This window comes from Toxotes jaculatrix, chromosome 21, assembly GCF_017976425.1.
Source record: "Toxotes jaculatrix isolate fToxJac2 chromosome 21, fToxJac2.pri, whole genome shotgun sequence".
Lineage (NCBI taxonomy): Eukaryota > Metazoa > Chordata > Actinopteri > Toxotidae > Toxotes > Toxotes jaculatrix.
This window is the reverse complement of record NC_054414.1, coordinates 12,407,708-12,432,979: the sequence shown is the minus strand read 5'-3', so window position 1 is coordinate 12,432,979 and position 25,272 is coordinate 12,407,708. Positions and strand designations below refer to the sequence as shown.

Here is a 25,272-nt window from a genome sequence, read left to right as displayed (position 1 = left end):
GTCATAAAAAACGTCATAGTATAGTAAGGCGTTTTTTTCGGCCAAAAAAAGTCAAAAAATTTTTCGACCTCAAAATGTCAGAAAAAACGTCATAGTATAGTAAGGCGTCAAAATCGGACAAAAAAAGTCAAAAATTTTTTCGACCTCCAAAAGTCATAAAAAACGTCATAGTATAGTAAGGCGTTTTTTTCGGCCAAAAAAAGTCAAAAATTTTTTCGACCTCCAAAAGTCATAAAAAACGTCATAGTATAGTAAGGCGTTTTTTTCGGCCAAAAAAAGTCAAAATTTTTTTCGACCTCAAAATGTCATAAAAAACATCATAGTATAGTAAGGCGTCAAAATCGGACAAAAAAAGTCAAAAAATTTTTCGACCTCAAAATGTCATAAAAAACATCATAGTATAGTAAGGCGTCAAAATCGGACAAAAAAAGTCAAAAATTTTTTCGACCTCAAAATGTCAGAAAAAACGTCATAGTATAGTAAGGCGTCAAAATCGGACAAAAAAAGTCAAAAATTTTTTCGACCTCAAAATGTCATAAAAAACGTCATAGTATAGTAAGGCGTTTTTTTCGGCCAAAAAAAGTCAAAAAATTTTTCGACCTCAAAATGTCATAAAAAACGTCATAGTATAGTAAGGCGTTTTTTTGGGCCAAAAAAAGTCAAAAAATTTTTCGACCTCAAAATGTCATAAAAAACGTCATAGTATAGTAAGGCGTTTTTTTCGGCCAAAAAAAGTCAAAAATTTTTTCGACCTCCAAAAGGCATAAAAAACGTCATAGTATAGTAAGGCGTTTTTTTCGGCCAAAAAAAGTCAAAAATTTTTTTGACCTCAAAATGTCATAAAAAACGTCATAGTATAGTAAGGCGTTTTTTTCGGCCAAAAAAAGTCAAAATTTTTCGACCTCCAAAAGTCATAAAAAACGTCATAGTATAGTAAGGCGTCAAAATCGGACAAAAAAAGTCAAAATTTTTTTCGACCTCAAAATGTCATAAAAAACGTCATAGTATAGTAAGGCGTTTTTTTCGGCCAAAAAAAGTCAAAATTTTTTTCGACCTCAAAATATCATAAAAAACGTCATAGTATAGTAAGGCGTCAAAATCGGACAAAAAAAGTCAAAAAATTTTTTCGACCTCAAAATGTCATAAAAAACGTCATAGTATAGTAAGGCGTCAAAATCGAACAAAAAAAGTCAAAAATTTTTTCGACCTCAAAATGTCATAAAAAACGTCATAATATAGTAAGGCGTCAAAATCGGACAAAAAAGAGTCAAAAATTTTTTCGACTTCCAAAAGTCATAAAAAACGTCATAGTATAGTAAGGCGTTTTTTTCGGCCAAAAAAAGTCAAAATTTTTTTGACCTCAAAATATCATAAAAAACGTCATAGTATAGTAAGGCGTCAAAATCGGACAAAAAAAGTCAAAAAATTTTTCGACCTCCAAAAGTCATAAAAAACGTCATAGTATAGTAAGGCGTTTTTTTCGGCCAAAAAAAGTCAAAATTTTTTTCGACCTCAAAATGTCATAAAAAACGTCATAGTATAGTAAGGCGTCAAAATCGGCCAAAAAAAGTCAAAAATTTTTTCGACCTCAAAATGTCATAAAACACGTCATAGTATAGTAAGGCGTTTTTTTCGGCCAAAAAAAGTCTAAATTTTTTTCGACCTCCAAAAGTCATAAAAAACGTCATAGTATAGTAAGGCGTTTTTTTCGGCCAAAAGAAGTCAAAAAATTTTTCGACCTCCAAAAGTCATAAAAAACGTCATAGTATAGTAAGGCGTTTTTTTCGGCCAAAAAAAGTCAAAATTTTTTTCGACCTCAAAATGTCATAAAAAACGTCATAGTATAGTAAGGCGTTTTTTTCGGCCAAAAAAAGTCAAAAAATTTTTCGACCTCAAAAAGTCATAAAAAACGTCATAGTATAGTAAGGCGTTTTTTCGGCCAAAAAAAGTCAAAAATTTTTTCGACCTCCAAAAGTCATAAAAAACGTCATAGTATAGTAAGCCGTTTTTTTCGGCCAAAAAAAGTCAAAAAATTTTTCGACCTCCAAAAGTCATAAAAAACGTCATAGTATAGTAAGGCGTTTTTTTCGGCCAAAAAAAGTCAAAATTTTTTACGACCTCAAAATGTCATAAAAAACGTCATAGTATAGTAAGGCGTCAAAATCGGACAAAAAAAGTCAAAAATTTTTTCGACCTCAAAATGTCAGAAAAAACGTCATAGTATAGTAAGGCGTTTTTTTCGGCCAAAAAAAGTCAAAAATTTTTTCGACCTCCAAAAGTCATAAAAAACGTCATAGTATAGTAAGGCGTTTTTTTCGGCCAAAAAAAGTCAAAAAATTTTTCGACCTCCAAAAGTCATAAAAAACGTCATAGTATAGTAAGGCGTTTTTTTCGGCCAAAAAAAGTCAAAATTTTTTTCGACCTCAAAATGTCATAAAAAACATCATAGTATAGTAAGGCGTCAAAATCGGACAAAAAAAGTCAAAAAATTTTTCGACCTCAAAATGTCATAAAAAACATCATAGTATAGTAAGGCGTCAAAATCGGACAAAAAAAGTCAAAAATTTTTTCGACCTCAAAATGTCAGAAAAAACGTCATAGTATAGTAAGGCGTCAAAATCGGACAAAAAAAGTCAAAAATTTTTTCGACCTCAAAATGTCATAAAAAACGTCATAGTATAGTAAGGCGTTTTTTTCGGCCAAAAAAAGTCAAAAAATTTTTCGACCTCAAAATGTCATAAAAAACGTCATAGTATAGTAAGGCGTTTTTTTGGGCCAAAAAAAGTCAAAAAATTTTTCGACCTCAAAATGTCATAAAAAACGTCATAGTATAGTAAGGCGTTTTTTTCGGCCAAAAAAAGTCAAAAAATTTTTCGACCTCCAAAAGGCATAAAAAACGTCATAGTATAGTAAGGCGTTTTTTTCGGCCAAAAAAAGTCAAAAATTTTTTTGACCTCAAAATGTCATAAAAAACGTCATAGTATAGTAAGGCGTTTTTTTCGGCCAAAAAAAGTCAAAATTTTTCGACCTCCAAAAGTCATAAAAAACGTCATAGTATAGTAAGGCGTTTTTTTCGGCCAAAAAAAGTCAAAATTTTTTTCGACCTCAAAATGTCATAAAAAACGTCATAGTATAGTAAGGCGTTTTTTTCGGCCAAAAAAAGTCAAAATTTTTTTCGACCTCAAAATATCATAAAAAACGTCATAGTATAGTAAGGCGTCAAAATCGGACAAAAAAAGTCAAAAAATTTTTCGACCTCAAAAAGTCATAAAAAACGTCATAGTATAGTAAGGCGTTTTTTTCGGCCAAAAAAAGTCAAAAATTTTTTCGACCTCAAAATGTCAGAAAAAACGTCATAATATAGTAAGGCGTTTTTTTCGGCCAAAAAAAGTCAAAAATTTTTTCGACCTCCAAAAGTCATAAAAAACGTCATAGTATAGTAAGGCGTTTTTTTCGGCCAAAAAAAGTCAAAATTTTTTTCGACCTCAAAATGTCATAAAAAACATCATAGTATAGTAAGGCGTCAAAATCGGACAAAAAAAGTCAAAAAATTTTTCGACCTCAAAATGTCATAAAAAACATCATAGTATAGTAAGGCGTCAAAATCGGACAAAAAAAGTCAAAAAATTTTTCGACCTCAAAATGTCAGAAAAAACGTCATAGTATAGTAAGGCGTCAAAATCGGACAAAAAAAGTCAAAAATTTTTTCGACCTCAAAATGTCATAAAAAACGTCATAGTATAGTAAGGCGTTTTTTTCGGCCAAAAAAAGTCAAAAAATTTTTCGACCTCAAAATGTCAGAAAAAACGTCATAGTATAGTAAGGCGTCAAAATCGGACAAAAAAAGTCAAAAATTTTTTCGACCTCCAAAAGTCATAAAAAACGTCATAGTATAGTAAGGCGTTTTTTTCGGCCAAAAAAAGTCAAAAATTTTTTCGACCTCCAAAAGTCATAAAAAACGTCATAGTATAGTAAGGCGTTTTTTTCGGCCAAAAAAAGTCAAAATTTTTTTCGACCTCAAAATGTCATAAAAAACATCATAGTATAGTAAGGCGTCAAAATCGGACAAAAAAAGTCAAAAAATTTTTCGACCTCAAAATGTCATAAAAAACATCATAGTATAGTAAGGCGTCAAAATCGGACAAAAAAAGTCAAAAATTTTTTCGACCTCAAAATGTCAGAAAAAACGTCATAGTATAGTAAGGCGTCAAAATCGGACAAAAAAAGTCAAAAATTTTTTCGACCTCAAAATGTCATAAAAAACGTCATAGTATAGTAAGGCGTTTTTTTCGGCCAAAAAAAGTCAAAAAATTTTTCGACCTCAAAATGTCATAAAAAACGTCATAGTATAGTAAGGCGTTTTTTTGGGCCAAAAAAAGTCAAAAAATTTTTCGACCTCAAAATGTCATAAAAAACGTCATAGTATAGTAAGGCGTTTTTTTCGGCCAAAAAAAGTCAAAAATTTTTTCGACCTCCAAAAGGCATAAAAAACGTCATAGTATAGTAAGGCGTTTTTTTCGGCCAAAAAAAGTCAAAAATTTTTTTGACCTCAAAATGTCATAAAAAACGTCATAGTATAGTAAGGCGTTTTTTTCGGCCAAAAAAAGTCAAAATTTTTCGACCTCCAAAAGTCATAAAAAACGTCATAGTATAGTAAGGCGTCAAAATCGGACAAAAAAAGTCAAAATTTTTTTCGACCTCAAAATGTCATAAAAAACGTCATAGTATAGTAAGGCGTTTTTTTCGGCCAAAAAAAGTCAAAATTTTTTTCGACCTCAAAATATCATAAAAAACGTCATAGTATAGTAAGGCGTCAAAATCGGACAAAAAAAGTCAAAAAATTTTTTCGACCTCAAAATGTCATAAAAAACGTCATAGTATAGTAAGGCGTCAAAATCGAACAAAAAAAGTCAAAAATTTTTTCGACCTCAAAATGTCATAAAAAACGTCATAATATAGTAAGGCGTCAAAATCGGACAAAAAAGAGTCAAAAATTTTTTCGACCTCCAAAAGTCATAAAAAACGTCATAGTATAGTAAGGCGTTTTTTTCGGCCAAAAAAAGTCAAAATTTTTTTGACCTCAAAATATCATAAAAAACGTCATAGTATAGTAAGGCGTCAAAATCGGACAAAAAAAGTCAAAAAATTTTTCGACCTCCAAAAGTCATAAAAAACGTCATAGTATAGTAAGGCGTTTTTTTCGGCCAAAAAAAGTCAAAATTTTTTTCGACCTCAAAATGTCATAAAAAACGTCATAGTATAGTAAGGCGTCAAAATCGGCCAAAAAAAGTCAAAAATTTTTTCGACCTCAAAATGTCATAAAACACGTCATAGTATAGTAAGGCGTTTTTTTCGGCCAAAAAAAGTCTAAATTTTTTTCGACCTCCAAAAGTCATAAAAAACGTCATAGTATAGTAAGGCGTTTTTTTCGGCCAAAAGAAGTCAAAAAATTTTTCGACCTCCAAAAGTCATAAAAAACGTCATAGTATAGTAAGGCGTTTTTTTCGGCCAAAAAAAGTCAAAATTTTTTTCGACCTCAAAATGTCATAAAAAACGTCATAGTATAGTAAGGCGTTTTTTTCGGCCAAAAAAAGTCAAAAAATTTTTCGACCTCAAAAAGTCATAAAAAACGTCATAGTATAGTAAGGCGTTTTTTCGGCCAAAAAAAGTCAAAAATTTTTTCGACCTCCAAAAGTCATAAAAAACGTCATAGTATAGTAAGCCGTTTTTTTCGGCCAAAAAAAGTCAAAAAATTTTTCGACCTCAAAATGTCAGAAAAAACGTCATAGTATAGTAAGGCGTCAAAATCGGACAAAAAAAGTCAAAAATTTTTTCGACCTCAAAATGTCATAAAAAACGTCATAGTATAGTAAGGCGTTTTTTTCGGCCAAAAAAAGTCAAAAAATTTTTCGACCTCAAAATGTCATAAAAAACGTCATAGTATAGTAAGGCGTTTTTTTGGGCCAAAAAAAGTCAAAAAATTTTTCGACCTCAAAATGTCATAAAAAACGTCATAGTATAGTAAGGCGTTTTTTTCGGCCAAAAAAAGTCAAAAAATTTTTCGACCTCCAAAAGGCATAAAAAACGTCATAGTATAGTAAGGCGTTTTTTTCGGCCAAAAAAAGTCAAAAATTTTTTTGACCTCAAAATGTCATAAAAAACGTCATAGTATAGTAAGGCGTTTTTTTCGGCCAAAAAAAGTCAAAATTTTTCGACCTCCAAAAGTCATAAAAAACGTCATAGTATAGTAAGGCGTTTTTTTCGGCCAAAAAAAGTCAAAATTTTTTTCGACCTCAAAATGTCATAAAAAACGTCATAGTATAGTAAGGCGTTTTTTTCGGCCAAAAAAAGTCAAAATTTTTTTCGACCTCAAAATATCATAAAAAACGTCATAGTATAGTAAGGCGTCAAAATCGGACAAAAAAAGTCAAAAAATTTTTCGACCTCAAAAAGTCATAAAAAACGTCATAGTATAGTAAGGCGTTTTTTTCGGCCAAAAAAAGTCAAAAATTTTTTCGACCTCAAAATGTCAGAAAAAACGTCATAATATAGTAAGGCGTTTTTTTCGGCCAAAAAAAGTCAAAAATTTTTTCGACCTCCAAAAGTCATAAAAAACGTCATAGTATAGTAAGGCGTTTTTTTCGGCCAAAAAAAGTCAAAAAATTTTTCGACCTCCAAAAGTCATAAAAAACGTCATAGTATAGTAAGGCGTTTTTTTCGGCCAAAAAAAGTCAAAAAAATTTTCGACCTCCAAAAGTCATAAAAAACGTCATAGTATAGTAAGGCGTTTTTTTCGGGCAAAAAAAGTCAAAATTTTTTACGACCTCAAAATGTCATAAAAAACGTCATAGTATAGTAAGGCGTCAAAATCGGACAAAAAAAGTCAAAAATTTTTTCGACCTCAAAATGTCATAAAAAACGTCATAGTATAGTAAGGCGTTTTTTTCGGCCAAAAAAAGTCAAAAATTTTTTCGACCTCCAAAAGTCATAAAAAACGTCATAGTATAGTAAGGCGTTTTTTTCGGCCAAAAAAGTCAACTTTTTTTTCGACCTCAAAATGTCATAAAAAACGTCATCGTATAGTAAGGCGTTTTTTTCGGCCAAAAAAAGTCTAAATTTTTTTCGACCTCAAAATGTCATAAAAAACGTCATAGTATAGTAAGGCGTCAAAATCGGACAAAAAAAGTCAAAAATTTTTTCGACCTCCAAAAGTCATAAAAAACGTCATAGTATAGTAAGGCGTTTTTTTCGGCCAAAAAAAGTCAAAATTTTTTTCGACCTCAAAATGTCATAAAAAACGTCATAGTATAGTAAGGCGTTTTTTTCGGCCAAAAAAAGTCAAAATTTTTTTCGACCTCCAAAAGTCATAAAAAACGTCATAGTATAGTAAGGCGTTTTTTTCGGGCAAAAAAAGTCAAAATTTTTTACGACCTCAAAATGTCATAAAAAACGTCATAGTATAGTAAGGCGTCAAAATCGGACAAAAAAAGTCAAACATTTTTTCGACCTCCAAAAGTCATAAAAAACGTCATAGTATAGTAAGGCGTTTTTTTCGGCAAAAAAAAGTCAAAAATTTTTTCGACCTCAAAATGTCAGAAAAAACGTCATAGTATAGTAAGGCGTTTTTTTCGGCCAAAAAAAGTCAAAATTTTTTTCGACCTCAAAATGTCAGAAAAAACGTCATAGTATAGTAAGGCGTCAAAATCGGACAAAAAAAGTCAAAAAATTTTTTCGACCTCAAAATGTCATAAAAAACGTCATAGTATAGTAAGGCGTCAAAATCGGACAAAAAAAGTCAAAAAATTTTTCGACCTCAAAATGTCATAAAAAACGTCATAATATAGTAAGGCGTCAAAATCGGACAAAAAAGAGTCAAAAATTTTTTCGACCTCCAAAAGTCATAAAAAACGTCATAGTATAGTAAGGCGTTTTTTTCGGCCAAAAAAAGTCAAAATTTTTTTCGACCTCCAAAATGTCATAAAAAACGTCATAGTATAGTAAGGCGTTTTTTTCGGCCAAAAAAAGTCAAAATTTTTTTGACCTCAAAATATCATAAAAAACGTCATAGTATAGTAAGGCGTCAAAATCGGACAAAAAAAGTCAAAAATTTTTTCGACCTCCAAAAGTCATAAAAAACGTCATAGTATAGTAAGGCGTTTTTTTCGGCCAAAAAAAGTCAAAATTTTTTTCGACCTCAAAATGTCATAAAAAACGTCATAGTATAGTAAGGCGTCAAAATCGGCCAAAAAAAGTCAAAATTTTTTTCGACCTCAAAATGTCAGAAAAAACGTCATAGTATAGTAAGGCGTTTTTTTCGGCCAAAAAAAGTCTAAATTTTTTTCGACCTCAAAATTTCATAAAAAACGTCATAGTATAGTAAGGCGTTTTTTTTTTCGGCCAAAAAAAGTCATAATTTTTTTCGACCTCAAAATGTCATAAAAAACGTCATAGTATAGTAAGGCGTTTTTTTCGGCCAAAAAAAGTCAAAATTTTTTTCGACCTCAAAATGTCATAAAAAACGTCATAGTATAGTAAGGCGTCAAAATCGGACAAAAGAAGTCAAACATTTTTTCGACCTCCAAAAGTCATAAAAAACGTCATAGTATAGTAAGGCGTTTTTTTTCGGCCAAAAAAAAGTCAAAATTTTTTTCGACCTCAAAATGTCATAAACAACGTCATAGTATAGTAAGGCGTTTTTTTCGGCCAAAAAAAGTCAAAATTTTTTTCGACCTCAAAATGTCATAAAAAACGTCATAGTATAGTAAGGCGTTTTTTTTTTTCGGCCAAAAAAAGTCATAATTTTTTTCGACCTCAAAATGTCATAAAAAACGTCATAGTATAGTAAGGCGTTTTTTTCGGCCAAAAAAAGTCAAAATTTTTTTCGACCTCAAAATGTCAGAAAAAACGTCATAGTATAGTAAGGCGTCAAAATCGGACAAAAAAAGTCAAACATTTTTTCGACCTCCAAAAGTCATAAAAAACGTCATAGTATAGTAAGGCGTTTTTTTTCGGCCAAAAAAAAGTCAAAATTTTTTTCGACCTCAAAATGTCATAAACAACGTCATAGTATAGTAAGGCGTCAAAATCGGACAAAAAAAAGTCAAAATTTTTTCGACCTCCAAAAGTCATAAAAAACGTCATAGTATAGTAAGGCGTTTTTTTCGGCCAAAAAAAGTCAAAATTTTTTTCGACCTCCAAAAGTCATAAAAAACGTCATAGTATAGTAAGGCGTTTTTTTCGGCCAAAAAAAGTCAAAATTTTTTTGACCTCAAAATATCATAAAAAACGTCATAGTATAGTAAGGCGTCAAAATCGGACAAAAAAAGTCAAAAATTTTTTCGACCTCCAAAAGTCATAAAAAACGTCATAGTATAGTAAGGCGTTTTTTTCGGCCAAAAAAAGTCAAAAATTTTTTTGACCTCAAAATGTCATAAAAAACGTCATAGTATAGTAAGGCGTCAAAATCGGACAAAAAAAGTCAAAAAATTTTTCGACCTCCAAAAGTCATAAAAAACGTCATAGTATAGTAAGGCGTTTTTTTCGGCCAAAAAAAGTCATAATTTTTTTCGACCTCAAAATGTCATAAAAAACGTCATAGTATAGTAAGGCGTTTTTTTCGGCCAAAAAAAGTCAAAATTTTTTTCGACCTCAAAATGTCATAAAAAACGTCATAGTATAGTAAGGCGTCAAAATCGGACAAAAAAAGTCAAACATTTTTTCGACCTCCAAAAGTCATAAAAAACGTCATAGTATAGTAAGGCGTTTTTTTTCGGCCAAAAAAAAGTCAAAATTTTTTTCGACCTCAAAATGTCATAAACAACGTCATAGTATAGTAAGGCGTCAAAATCGGACAAAAAAAAGTCAAAATTTTTTCGACCTCCAAAAGTCATAAAAAACGTCATAGTATAGTAAGGCGTTTTTTTCGGCCAAAAAAAGTCAAAATTTTTTTCGACCTCCAAAAGTCATAAAAAACGTCATAGTATAGTAAGGCGTTTTTTTCGGCCAAAAAAAGTCAAAATTTTTTTGACCTCAAAATATCATAAAAAACGTCATAGTATAGTAAGGCGTCAAAATCGGACAAAAAAAGTCAAAAATTTTTTCGACCTCCAAAAGTCATAAAAAACGTCATAGTATAGTAAGGCGTTTTTTTCGGCCAAAAAAAGTCAAAAATTTTTTTGACCTCAAAATGTCATAAAAAACGTCATAGTATAGTAAGGCGTCAAAATCGGACAAAAAAAGTCAAAAAATTTTTCGACCTCCAAAAGTCATAAAAAACGTCATAGTATAGTAAGGCGTTTTTTTCGGCCAAAAAAAGTCATAATTTTTTTCGACCTCAAAATGTCATAAAAAACGTCATAGTATAGTAAGGCGTTTTTTTCGGCCAAAAAAAGTCAAAATTTTTTTCGACCTCAAAATGTCATAAAAAACGTCATAGTATAGTAAGGCGTCAAAATCGGACAAAAAAAGTCAAACATTTTTTCGACCTCCAAAAGTCATAAAAAACGTCATAGTATAGTAAGGCGTTTTTTTTTCGGCCAAAAAAAGTCAAAAATTTTTTTGACCTCAAAATGTCATAAAAAACGTCATAGTATAGTAAGGCGTCAAAATCGGACAAAAAAAGTCAAAAAATTTTTCGACCTCCAAAAGTCATAAAAAACGTCATAGTATAGTAAGGCGTTTTTTTCGGCCAAAAAAAGTCAAAATTTTTTTCGACCTCCAAAAGTCATAAAAAACGTCATAGTATAGTAAGGCGTTTTTTTCGGCCAAAAAAAGTCAAAATTTTTTTGACCTCAAAATATCATAAAAAACGTCATAGTATAGTAAGGCGTCAAAATCGGACAAAAAAAGTCAAAAATTTTTTCGACCTCCAAAAGTCATAAAAAACGTCATAGTATAGTAAGGCGTTTTTTTCGGCCAAAAAAAGTCAAAAATTTTTTTGACCTCAAAATGTCATAAAAAACGTCATAGTATAGTAAGGCGTCAAAATCGGACAAAAAAAGTCAAAAATTTTTTCGACCTCCAAAAGTCATAAAAAACGTCATAGTATAGTAAGGCGTTTTTTTCGGCCAAAAAAAGTCAAAATTTTTTTGACTTCAAAATATCATAAAAAACATCATAGTATAGTAAGGCGTCAAAATCGGACAAAAAAAGTCAAAAAATTTTTCGACCTCCAAAAGTCATAAAAAACGTCATAGTATAGTAAGGCGTTTTTTTCGGCCAAAAAAAGTCAAAATTTTTTTCGACCTCAAAATGTCATAAAAAACGTCATAGTATAGTAAGGCGTCAAAATCGGACAAAAAAAGTCAAACATTTTTTCGACCTCCAAAAGTCATAAAAACGTCATAGTATAGTAAGGCGTTTTTTTCGGCCAAAAAAAGTCAAAAATTTTTTCGACCTCCAAAAGTCATAAAAAACGTCATAGTATAGTAAGGCGTTTTTTTCGGCCAAAAAAAGTCAAAATTTTTTTGACCTCAAAATATCATAAAAAACGTCATAGTATAGTAAGGCGTCAAAATCGGACAAAAAAAGTCAAAAATTTTTTCGACCTCCAAAAGTCATAAAAAACGTCATAGTATAGTAAGGCGTTTTTTTCGGCCAAAAAAAGTCAAAAATTTTTTTGACCTCAAAATGTCATAAAAAACGTCATAGTATAGTAAGGCGTCAAAATCGGACAAAAAAAGTCAAAAAATTTTTCGACCTCCAAAAGTCATAAAAAACGTCATAGTATAGTAAGGCGTTTTTTTTTTCGGCCAAAAAAAGTCAAAAATTTTTTCGACCTCAAAATGTCATAAAAAACGTCATAGTATAGTAAGGCGTTTTTTTCGGCCAAAAAAAGTCAAAATTTTTTTGACTTCAAAATATCATAAAAAACGTCATAGTATAGTAAGGCGTCAAAATCGGACAAAAAAAGTCAAAAAAATTTTCGACCTCCAAAAGTCATAAAAAACGTCATAGTATAGTAAGGCGTTTTTTTCGGCCAAAAAAAGTCAAAATTTTTTTCGACCTCAAAATGTCATAAAAAACGTCATAGTATAGTAAGGCGTTTTTTTTTTCGGCCAAAAAAAGTCATAATTTTTTTCGACCTCAAAATGTCATAAAAAACGTCATAGTATAGTAAGGCGTTTTTTTAGGCCAAAAATAGTCAAAATTTTTTTCGACCTCAAAATGTCAGAAAAAACGTCATAGTATAGTAAGGCGTCAAAATCGGACAAAAAAAGTCAAACATTTTTTCGACCTCCAAAAGTCATAAAAAACGTCATAGTATAGTAAGGCGTTTTTTTTCGGCCAAAAAAAAGTCAAAATTCTTTTCGACCTCAAAATGTCATAAACAACGTCATAGTATAGTAAGGCGTCAAAATCGGACAAAAAAAAGTCAAAATTTTTTCGACCTCAAAATGTCATAAAAAACATCATAGTATAGTAAGGCGTTTTTTTTTCGGCCAAAAAAAGGCAAAATTTTTTTCGACCTCAGAATGTCATAAAAAACGTCATAGTATAGTAAGGCGTTTTTTTCGGCCAAATTAAGTCAAACTTTTTTTGACCTCAAAATGTCATAAAAAACATCATAGTATAGTAAGGCTTCAAAATATATCAACTTAAAGTCATATTTAAACAAATAACTTGAAAACACAATATAATACAATTTTGTGCATTTTTTGGTCAAAATGATCTAACAGTCAATATGTTGTTGGACAATGTATGTGAACCTCATGAATTATCAGTTCACTTAATAGGCTATAGAGTCAGATGTTTCATTCAGTGGGGTGAAAATCAGGTGTGAGTGTGTGAGGCCCTGGTCCATTTAAAGAACACAAACTTTGCTCTGATCAAAGAGGTCTGAGGACAAAATTCACAAACATTCAAGCATTACTTTGTTTCACAAAATTAGCTCATTCCAGGATAAGCTAATAATGTAAATATAAACTTTATATGTATTGTGGTTGTAGCTTTTCTTTTAACAAAAAAGTGCAGAATTAATTTTTTCTTTCGTAATCAATTTTTTCTTTAGCAATTTTTTTTTCAGTTTTTGGAATTTGGATAAGCTCAATGTCCTGTGAACTAAAGAAAAGGGAATTAAAGCTGAGGATGGTCTAGGTCCTGAAGTTGTCTTGTGCTGTTCTCTACAGGTGGACCAAAGTTCATGAGCTGCTGATTCAACAGAGGATCAGAAAAGACATGCTCTCCCAATCTAGCACTATGCTCAGGTACACGTTGGTATCATTGAACATTACATCAATCTAACTTCTTGTTTTACTTCTTGACAAAAAATATAGGAAGAATCTCCAATACTGGCAAAGGATAGTCTTTGGTTCATATGTTTAATCATATGTTAATCATATCCAATTTCTTGAACGTCTGGACAAGCGCCAGGTTCCTCTGTTGATCTTCTCGGCTGGTGTTGGAGACGTTCCGGAGGAGGTGATCCAGAGAGCCTTGTCTTCCATCCCAATGTCCATGTCATCTCCAATTGTATGGACTTCAACCAAACTGTGAGTTGCCAACTTTACTGATATTAAAAGCACAAAAACAGGTAATAGCAAAGGGGCAAAATACAAGACTCTCCCTGTTGGTGATAAACACAAATGATACCAATACAATTTTTTCACACAAATTTATCGATTTCAAGGCAAGAAATACTATAATAATGAAATAATATCAAATTCAATTACCAACATAATTGGTAACATCATTAAATAGACCAAACAAAACATTATAAACATGATGCACATATTTGCAGCAAAAGTCTTGAAAAGAATAATTTTAAAGTAAAATACAGAGCAATATCACTGGTATATTTCCCATAATATTACCTTTCTTCAGGAAGTCTGAGTTTAATCTGTTGTTCTACTGGTTGCAAATAAAGACCAAGGTAATAGTCACTGCTTATTGCACCTTTGTATTGCACACATTTTTATGTCAGTCATTACAAGGATTAACATGATGTTACTCCACAAACTTCAGTATCTTTGTGAGAGAATCTTCAAGCCTTCTAGGGCCAACTGATCCACACTTTTAACAAGAGGGAAGGTGCTCTGTTACACGCTGCTGGCCTCAGGGAGCTGCAGGGCCGACCCAACATGCAGCTGCTGGGAGACTCTCTGGGAGACCTGACCATGGCTGACAGAGAGTCTGAGCCCCAGAACGTCCTGACTGTCGGCTTCCTGAATGACCAGGTCAGACCACAGTGAGGGATACGCTGGTTGAATGGACTAATGTTTGGTGTTTGTTACTGGTATTTCTTAGATCAACACATTGAGTTTGTAGCCATTGGCTTATCATTGTCTGTGTTTTGTGTCTCTCAGGTGGACGAGAGGAAAGAGTCGCATATTAACTCCTTTGACATCGTACTGGTGAAAGACAAGACACTGGACGTTCCAAATGCCATCCTCAGATATATTACATCGAGAGACAACAAGTAAGTCTCAGAGATGGACTTGTTCACTCCACTCACAAGCTTGCATGCTGGACAATCACACATCATCACTTACCTCAAATCAGACCTTGAAGCTGGACTTTTTAACCTCTGTGTCCACTGAAGTGGTTAATGGTGCAAATCACACACACACTGTAGTTCAAAGGTTTAAAGAATCTAAATTAGGTCATTCATTTACAACCTAAGGTTTTCAGAATTTGGCATTTATGTTGATAAACCAAACAAACAAGCAAAGGCATAACACATTTGTGAACTGTCTTTTACTTCATATTAATGCTGTTCTGGTGTGTTTTGTGTGTACTGTGTATTACCTCTGTGTACACTGCAAGTACTTGATGCTCCAGGCTACACATATTGTACCTGTAAACATAGATCATCAGTTTACTTCCAGGGTGCATGTAAGTTGACAATGATGCTCAGTCTGTAAGCTATTAGTCATTAATCAAGTTAATTCTGACCATTGTTTTACCTGTGACAGTGAAGGCAAATATAGTAATACCAGCATCAAACAGAAAACTATACAGTTCAGTAGTATTTTCAAGAAGGGAATACACAATCTGATATGTGTGTATGTTCCTAACAAGTGTTGTCTTTCAATTGAAACACTGTGGCTGCTATATAGGAAGACTTAACATTGAGCTAGCTGCACTTTACTATAGGTTTAATACTTACGTAGAAGAAAAGATGAATATGGACGAGCTTGTAAGTGTTGTTTTCTCAGCAAAAGGTATAGTTTACAATTTTAAAAATACAATTTTAATTTATTTAGTATTATTAATAACTCATGTCTCCAACACAAATTTGATGTAAAACATACTGTATGGTTTGTTTGTTTTTTAAGTGAACTATCCCTTTAATACACATTTTTTGACATTATCTTTTTATGTTACTAATATTTTTTTGCAATGCAGTCTTATGTCATTGAGATGGTCCTTAGATTGAGAGTCCTGAATCATGTTGTCATTTTTTAATTCTTTCAGTTAGGAATGAATCAATATCAGTATTTTAAAGTTTTAAAATGGCTATTTTACTGTTACTAATTTGACCTTAAATTACAGACTGATAGGACACAAAGAACATTGCTTTTTCCTGGTGTTTTTTTTTTTTAAGCTGCATGTTCAAGTCAGAGTATACCAGACTTTTTGGTGCAGGATGCAGAAGTTCAGTTCAGTTATGAATATGCCACATACCGGTGACAGAAATATCCTAACCAAAACCAATTTAACATTTTTATAAGATATCATCAATTAGCACCAAAGGTTTATTTATTTGAGGTTATTTCAGATTCTCAGTGTTGGCTGTAATCTCTTAACCACCAGTATGTGGCATAGTTTTTTAAAACTCACAGTACAACTCTAACTGCTGATAATTCAGTGTTATGCACTAGCATTCCCCAAGTCCTATAAAAAAAAGTGGACATCGAGAAATCTTGCACATTGCACCAAAAAAGTGTGAGATAGTGAATTTTAATGTGTAGCTTAAAAACAAAACTTGGGCACCTTTCTTCTTGTAAATTCAGATGCAGTTATTTCAGATTTTCTATGCAGCGATACAAGTCGTACAAAAACTTCAACCATGTTTTTTTCTTACAAACATTTTAATTAATGTGGCTTTCAGGGACAAATAAAGGTGCTTGTTTGGTTTTATGAAATACAACTATCAAACACACACACTCATACAACACAAAACTCCACAGAAAGATCTTTTGCACTATTTTCTTGTCATCTCAAAAAAAAAAACGGTCCTATATTAAAACTTTGATGCTGTATAGGAAAAGTCTCTCATTGCTTGTTTTTAAGGTGTTGGGGTTGTATCCCTGAGAGGGAATCAAAACATTTGTCCTCATCACAGCTCCTCGTGTCTCGCCTGTTCCCTTTCCTTGTCCTCTTCTACCTTCAGTTTGAGCTCACTGGCTGTGATCACGCCGTCTTTATTTCGGTCCTGATTTTGGAACATGTCTGCAACAATCTGCTCCATGGTCAGTCCAGGCTTTATACGACCTTTGCCCTCTGCCACCTGCAGCTTGATGAATTCTCCAAACTAAAAATGGTCAAAGAGGAATATTACTGATTAATAACAGCGTGATAACAGAGTGCTTCATCAACTTAGAGAGAAAAAGCAGCTCCTAAAACTGCACACATGGAAGATGCCATAGCTCAGGATTCAGCAAAACCTGTAAGGAAAACATACTGAACATCATTAATTAAATCGTATTTTAGAATTATTCTGATTTTTCTTTTTCTTTTAGGTTGGAGGAGTTCAGGGAATTAACTGGTCAATATGTGATTAAGGTCAGGGATAGCCTAATATTTTGTCAGTCTGTCAATTAATGATTAGTTCTTGATTAATCAATGCCCTACTTATTCCAGTAGCTGCAGCTAAGATCTCCCATTCACATTTTTGCCACTACTACTATTACCCCTACAAGTTTACAGGAATTAATTAAACTTTTAAAAGGTTGACAAGACTTTCTTCAAGGTTCATTTAGTGGCTGTTCTGGAGCTTTTGATCATATGATCTTTATCAGCAGATGGAGTTATGCTCAAAAATGCTTTTCTTAAAATGCTCATTCTTTCTGAGCATTTTAAGGATGTCCTGTGAATGCTGGCTTCCTTAGAGCGCTCAAACGTGGAAATCTAAACAGCTACAGTTACAAAGCTCTTCTCTGGCAATGAAGGTGATCGGATTGTCAGCAGTAGCCTACCTCCTCCTGTGGAACCTCTTCGTTCTTGTTGATGTCCAGGGCCTCAAACAGGTTTGCAGGACTGTCCCCGAGCCACACGAACAGGTAACCAGGGGGCACTCCCTTCTCAAAGCTCACCAGTTCAATGTCAAAAACTAACACGGCGCTGCTCGGCACACCAGTGGCTGACAGACAGACAGAAAACAAGAAAGACACTGCTAAAGTTTGGGTTTTCCTCTTAGTATCTGTGAAAAGTATACATGTGTAAATACAATCACCTTTTTATTTATTGTCAGGACAGTGTAGCTTGTTCATAAATCTTGTATTATGAGACAGATAGGCATCTTAAAATACACTATGGGTTCAGCCTACACCTTTTCAGTCACCACTATAATTATAATTCAATTCAAATTTAGACATGTAGCACAGGATTTTAAGAAACCTGTCAGAGTTCAACATAAACTGAGTCATATAGTGCATAAAAAACACTGATACTGTTATTATATCATGGTTGATCCAGCACATGTATTCAATTAAACATTCAAATGCTATGTGCAATTTCCCCATTGTGGGACTATTAAAGGTTTATCTTATCTCTAAAGTATACAGTAACTTCAACAAGCAACTGGTTCATATGTTTTAGATGTCATCTAATAAGATATTAGATATATGGTGGTTCTTGGTTTTTATGGAGTTGAAATCTCACCTCCTTTTTCTCCGTGGCCCAGGTGAGGGGGGACTGTTATCACCCTCTTCTCTCCCACACACATGCCACGCAAACCCTCATCCAACCCGTCAATCACTTTGTCTGACCCCAGCACTGCGTCCTGGAAGCTCTCGTAGTCATGTCTGAAGACAATGTTGATTGCGTTTTGGACAAATGAAAGTGGACATGTATGTTTATGTTGATCTAAAATTACAATAACACGGTATGATGGTGTGTTTGGGTGACTCACGAGGAAAAGAGCAGCGTGCCGTCCAGCAGGGTGCAGTTGTAGTGATAGCGGACGAGGTCGTTCACCGCGGTGGTGTCGTTACACACTTCGGGTCTAAAGGTGATCTGGATGTCCACCGTGTCGTTGGGGTTGTGGAAGTCGATGACGTGAATGTCAAAGACGAGCACAGCTGAAGGAGGGATGACATCACCTGGAAAGACCCCAGAAAACCATTTCCTCTTTTTGGTAACTCCCAGTGTTCATGCTCAGATGTATTTACAGAAACTAGACTAGATCACAAGTTCATTACAGCACATACAGTGTGATCTGTGTGTTGTCAGTCTGATTACCAGGCTAACATTTAATAGGGTTGCAACTAATGATTACTGTATAATTTCATAATCAATAAATCTCTCAAGTATTTCTGTGATTAATCCTTTACTGTGTAAAATGTAAAAAAATAGTGAAAAATGGCCATTATAGTTTCATCTTCAGATTGGATTGTTTTGGTATTTGTCTGACTAACAGTCCAAAATGAAAATACATTTAATTCACAATGAAATAAAACAAAAAAGTGGCAAATCCTAAAATGTGAGACGGTAGGAAAAGAAAATGTTTTGTATTTGATTACTTATCAAAACTAATTAAGCTGCAGGAAAAGATTCAGTAACTCACCTGCTCCTTGCTCTCCATACGCCAGGTGTGGGGGTATGGTGACCCTCCTCCTCTCCCCAACGCAGACTTCCAGCAGGGCCTTGTCCATGCCTGCAATCACATACCCCATCCCGATGTAGGTGTTGTATGTGCTGTTTCTCTGGTAGCTGTGGGCAGTCACAGACAGGGACAGATCATCGATGCATCGATTTTATTAGAAACTGATGTAAAGCAGGCCTGGGCAAACTACGGCCGACGGGCCGCACCCAGCAATTTGTGCGTGAGGCCAATCATAAATTAGAATATAAATGAAAAAATATTCATGCCGTGCGTGCAATACAGCTGTGAGGCTTTTATTTTAAAAAATTGAATTGCCCCCCCAGGAGACAAATAAAGTTCTTGATTGAATGATTGAAAAGCCAAAAGCGTGACATTTTACGTATGGATGCAGGCGGCCCACGTGCCGTTATTTGCCCAGGTCTGATTTTAATGCCAGAAATACAATTTTTTATTTCTGTGAAAGAAAATGTGAAATCCACCCAAATTAACTAGTGATCCAGTTACAATCTTCGTTGTCAGTAAGACCTGAGCTCACCTGGTGTCAAAGGTGACTCCGTTCAGGAAGGTACCATTGTAGTGGTACCGAATGTAGTCTCCGACGACAGACCTGCGAGTGCACGACTCGGGCACCACCTGGTTCTCGATGGTGATGTTATCCTTTGGGTTATGAATGTCCACCAACAGGACGTCAAACACCAGAGTTGCCTGGGAGGGAATCTCTGTACCTGTTTAGCAGAAAGGGGAGAATTTGAAAACTTCACTGAAGGGGAATCTTATTTTGGAGATTTTTTTAAATTGATTTTTGACCAAAATTATTTTACACTATCAATTACTTGTTGACTCTGTTGTGTTTATAAAACTGATGTTCTCTTTGCTGTATGAGCACCTTTACAAGACACAAGATAACAGAACATAATGCAAAGAAACCTTTTGATCTATATATTGAGCAGAATCTAAAATAATAATTGTTCATTTTGCTAAATATGGTCAAAATCAAGATTTTTTAGCTACCTCCAATTAAGAAACTATTTTATAAAAGCGATGAGGTCTGACCTCCACACAGATGAGAGTTATTACTAAAATTACTGCAAATGTCTGCAACCAAGTCAGACCTTGGGTCAGCTCTGCATCTTACTGAGCTATAGGGGAAAGCAGAGGAAACTAAAAACTACACATAAAAAAAAAAAAAAAAAAAAATCTGAGCTAAATATTGAAATTTTTGATGTAGAATGGTACAAGGTATGTGTGCATCTATGTGTAACAAGAAGCTGAACAAGTAACTTCCATGATTAAATATGGAATAATTGGAAATCTGAATTTGTATACTGTATGTGGAGGTGCCTCATGACAACTTTTCCTTCTGTTATGTTGTATTCGTGCCACTGTCATGTGCTGTTTTCAGATTTAAAAACCCCAAATTAAAGCAATAAAAGAAAAAAAATGCTGGTTTGAATGTATGAGTATTTTGGTAATATTTATGCTGATTTTTAAATCAGAATTTATGGGATTATTTTGCTGATCTTAAGCTTTGGCCGACAATCTTGAAATGGTTTACATTTATTTCCACTTTTAAGTTTCTCTGTGGAAATATCTTATAAATAAACAAACATTTGTTTACATTCTCAGTTTTCTCATCAAAACACAGTGTCCATTCTTGAGGCCTAACAAATGTGTTAAATGCATTTTCTTCCTCATAAAACAAGTGCCATGAAAAGAAAAGTATTTTCACAGTGACCTGTGATAGGCATTTTAATGATAAGATGTGATTTGGGGTGTCTGCCTGCTGAATCTTTGTCCATTGTAATAATGTTTTATTTCTCTGTCCTCTGATCTGCTGGTGTTCAGGGTTTGATTTCAAAGCAGGAATAATAAATCCACACTTTTATTTTAACCAGCTCATTTTCCTTCTCATCTCCTGTCATTTGTACTCACCTGATCCCTTCTCTCCGTAGGCCTTAAAGGGCGGGATGACGATATTTCTGATCTCTCCCACACACATGCCCAGCAGGCCCTCATCCATGCCCTTAATCAGCCAACCCTCGCCCACTAAGGAGTCGTGGGTCTGCTTCCTGATGTAGCTGTGTGGGGCTCATACAAGCGCAAAGTCAAACACACAACCTCACACACACAACATACCTGGATGACACAGTACAAAACACAAAAGAGCTGTCATTCGAACAGGGCTTTGTTTCAGAGCCTGAAGCACAAACTTCATTCAATATTGCTTCTTAAAAAAGGTCAGCACTTTGTTAGATCACTCAGTAAATATCTCATTTTGAATGAAAAACGTCTCCAACAAACACCAACAAACCAGAATTCACCTGGAATCAAAGACAGTGCCGTCGAGCAGGGTGCCATTGAAATGGTAACGCACAAAGTCAGTGCGCATCACAGAGCGTTTGCAGTCCCTGGGAGTGCTGATGGTCGTGGTGACGACCAGGTCGGCTTTGTTCCACAGATCCAGCAGATGGATGTCAAACACCAGGGTGGCATCAGGAGGAACCACGTCACCTGAAAACAATTAGATAAAGTCAACAGCAGTGACTACTAAACCAAACTGTACATGTTATCTACACTGATCTATGCTATGAATTTGTGCAATTTCCCCATTGTGGGACTATTAAAGGTTTATCTTATCTTTACTTCCTGACTTACCACTTAAGATACAGCTTTTTTCCCCCAGAAAGTTAAATAATTACATTTTCATATATGAGTACAACAGGAGATAACATTAATATTTTATAGCAGGATTTTTTTCCTGTCAAGTGGAGCTCAAAACTTGCAGATGCCATTAAAGGTCACCCAAACAGCAACAGAAACTCTAAAAAGCAGAGCCAGATCAACCCACTAGGTGGCTCCAGGGCAGAAATGAGCTGTGGGCCCCTTTTGAGCTCCTAGACACAAATATTTTCCAACTCATTTTGCCCGAAGTCCCAGAAATGAACCAGTATTTCAACTCTGAAATTCTACTGTGCCTTAGATTTGTCTTCAACACCTACAACCAAGTCCAGCTGCCCTTGATTCAGCTCTTCCTGGATAATCATAATCTAGATGACTGAGAATCTTCAACATATCTCTATAAAATAGCATCATATCCACCTGAGGGTACATTTGTAAAAAATTGTAATGAATCTAAGTAATTAACAGAAATCCTGGGGCCTTCAGGTTCTGGGGCCCCCAGACAGTTGTCCACTTTCCCTGGTTGGTAATCCCGCCATGATGAGAGGACAAACAACTTTCCAATGAACAAGGATCAGCCTAAAATAAAATGTACTTTGCAATGCAAATTTTTTTTTTTTTTATTTACCTGCACCGGTGCTTCCATAGGCCAGGTGAGGCGGGACGGTGATTGTCCTGCGCTCATTCACACACATGCCCTGCAGACCTTTATCGATGCCAGCGATGAGGCGACCCTCACCTATCAGGCCGACCTTGGCGACTCCTCTCTGATGGCTGTGAAAGAAACCGAGAGGACGTCAAAGACAAAGGAGGTGTCCACTTAAAGGGGACGTGAAAGTCTGGAGCTCGCAGAACTACATCCGAAGAGCCGCATGTAGAGCTTTTCATATGGTTTACTGCAAACTTGTTTTAACGTGTAAATCACCAGCTTCTCATTCCTACACTTCCTAAAGACGTTGCTGTTGCAGCCGGGCTTTGCATCTGGTTTTAGGGCCTGTGCAGAATAAAAAGCAACTTTGCGAGCAAACGACACAAAATTAAAACTAATACATGAAGAATTTCAGACATAAAGCGAATGAACTTACCTCGAATCAAAGGTTTTCCCGTCGACAAACGTGGCATTATAGTGATAACGAACATAGTCTCCGTCCTTCGCTTCTCTGGTACACATTTTGGGAATGAAGTATCTGTCCACGACTACATCTCCTAACACAGGACTGGGATTACAGTCCACGGAAGACCAGGGAGCGAGGAGGAAAAAGACAAGGCAGCGGGCAAACATCTTTACAGAATCAAGTCAGATAATTTAGAGGGATTCAAAACAATGGAGCGATAATAATAAAACAAATTAATTTAGGGTCTATGGCCGTCTGCGCTCTTTACGCAGAGGTTGCAGATGTGGGGCAGGGAAGAGGCGTCTAGCGGCTGTAAACGTGGACAGTCCCCAGGTTGCTGCGCAGAGTTTTTAATCAGAGGGAAGAAACGTCGGATGTTTGGAGTGGGAAGCTCCTCTTTCAAACTCACCACAATAAGAAAAAAGGACTACTTCCGTTAAAAAAGGTGTGCGTGTTTGTGTGTGTGAGGGTCCCGATTAAAATAAATAAATAGATAAATAAAAAGTCACGTAATGAGCTCAGTTTCAACATGTTGCAAAGGTTTTGTTAGTATAAGGGAAAAAAGAGGAAAATGAAAATAGATGTAACACATACAAGTTCTTTACCTCCACATACTTCCATTTTTATAATGAAATGTGAGTTATATTTAGTTCCTATACTAGAATATGGAGAGAACAGTGACAGGCTTTGTAGAAATTAGTGAATAAATTCTGATTGCATTATAAAGCACCTTCTTTTTGAGCTGAACTCATTAAATGTTATTTATGCTAAACAGTGTGTCTAAGATATAGGCATCTTTTGTTGTTGTTTGAAGTTTCATTCAAATGACTGAATATTTAGTTATTCTTATTTGTCATCTTCAAAATCGTCCATTTTCCGCTTTTATTTTGAAAGAAGACTCTCCTATCGGTGCGCGCGGCTTGACTCGTCAGCACAGCTGTACACAGCTGCAGGGAGCAGAGAGACCCGCCTCCCTGGATCAGCCCCTCGGAGCCGTAAAGTGGCCTGAGAGCCTCAAGAGTTTCAGCGTTTTCATCAATGCCGTGAAGTTCAGGCAAGAATGAGTTGCCTAAAATGAGCTTTTTCTTAGAACTACACGAACCTGTAGGATCCAAGTAAAAAGAAATAAAGGAAAGCTCTGCAAAAATGATCAAATCAATATCTGATCAAATCTGTAACTTTTAGTTATTTAAATTTTCCGTTATGAATCCAAACAATAACTTTTACTCAAGATTTTATCACAACAAATGACACAAGATTAATAGTTAAACAAATGCTGCCAAGAAATTCTATTTTACATGAATAAAATAACTCCCCCCAAAAAGAATCACACACAGGTTGTCCTTTTTTTGGACAAAGCCCTCATCTGCTAGCTACACCATCACCACCAGCATTTCTGCTAAAGCAAGAAAAAGGCCTAGGCACAAACTGCTTCTATCGACATGTGGATTTACACAACAGACGTTGGGAACCGTTTAAAGTATCACACAGTCACTGGTATTCAGATATGTTTTAATATGTATTTTAATATACAGTAACATGAGTATTTACACTGAAAGCTAACACTGGTTACCTTCCTGTAAGACCAGACAAAGCTGACTTCCACACTGTATGTGAATGGTGCCAAAATCCTTTGATGAGTCCAACTACGATGTGTGATCACAAACTGTGGCAGTAAACACAGCGTGACCTGAGCTTTCAAGCAAGTCTGTCCTTGAGTAATTTTAGGTTTTTAGACAGTGCTTGGGGAATAAAGAGTAGTTCAATTACAATTAAAGGGATACACTGACATTTTAAATTTAGTTAATGTTGTCATTTAGGATTTTTGTATAATTTGCTCCTCTTCTACTTCACTTATCTTCTTCTACGAGGAATTTCATTAGGCCTTTTTGCGTAATAAGCTTGATTTCAGAAGCTTTCCCTAAAGAAATCTCTGTAAGAGACCTCAACTCAAAATGTCGGCATATTCCTTTAATGCAACTGTGGGTCGACTGGCAGTGTAACTTGGATCATCTCTTCTGGCACCTGTGCTATTGCTCAGTTCTTATTGGTGAAACAAAGCTTCTCAAGCAGTCTTTGTATATAATAACCACCAGAGTATAATCTCTGAACCTGATATAAGACTCTCTGAGGTCTAGAGAGGATAAATGGAGAGAATAATGCACATAAACGCTGCAGAACTGGATTTATCTGACCATTTTTGAGACCCGTTTTTATATTTGTAGTGATTTTTGTTGATTCACGCTGAAAACACTCTGGAAATCAACTTTACAATGTTTATTCTTTTAGATATTTATCACTTATTAGGTTCATTAAATCATCCAAATTGTGCCATTCAGAGATGAAGCACATTTGGCTTTAAAGGCCTTAAATTCTAAATTCTCTGCAATTTATGCATACATGTAAGTGAGTACATAGAGCTGAAGCCAAATTTGAATTGGTAAAACTTTACATATAAACTTTATGTATATTGATGGAGATCCTGTGTTAAATATGGCGTCTACATCATAACTTTGCAGTTTGAAACTTGAAAATCCCCTTTGTAGGCATATATGAAATACACAACACACACATACAATCTTGTCTGCTGCAGTCTAAATAATCAGGCATGTAGCCATCAACAATTTTGGAAATCCAGCAGAACTCCAACTTCCCTAAAACGTACAAACTGCAAGGATTTGAATCCCCTCGAGCCAATTAAATCTTCAAAAT

At 34.5% G+C, this 25,272-nt stretch overlaps 1 protein-coding gene across 1 annotated transcript; it reads right to left on the bottom strand.

Annotated features, from left to right (window-relative positions):
• Nucleotides 1-15,470: 15,470 nt before the first annotated feature.
• fkbp10b (FKBP prolyl isomerase 10b) lies at nt 15,471-22,905 on the bottom strand. The gene is made up of 10 exons (XM_041066900.1): nt 22,531-22,905; nt 22,074-22,219; nt 21,088-21,277; nt 20,699-20,844; nt 19,302-19,491; nt 18,728-18,873; nt 18,074-18,263; nt 17,824-17,966; nt 17,139-17,302; nt 15,471-16,474 (listed from the first exon to the last, which is right to left on the bottom strand). Exons 1-10 carry the CDS (start codon nt 22,725-22,727, stop codon nt 16,280-16,282), a joined length of 1,707 nt encoding a protein of 568 aa, XP_040922834.1. The 5' UTR covers nt 22,728-22,905; the 3' UTR covers nt 15,471-16,279.
• Nucleotides 22,906-25,272: the final 2,367 nt, after the last annotated feature.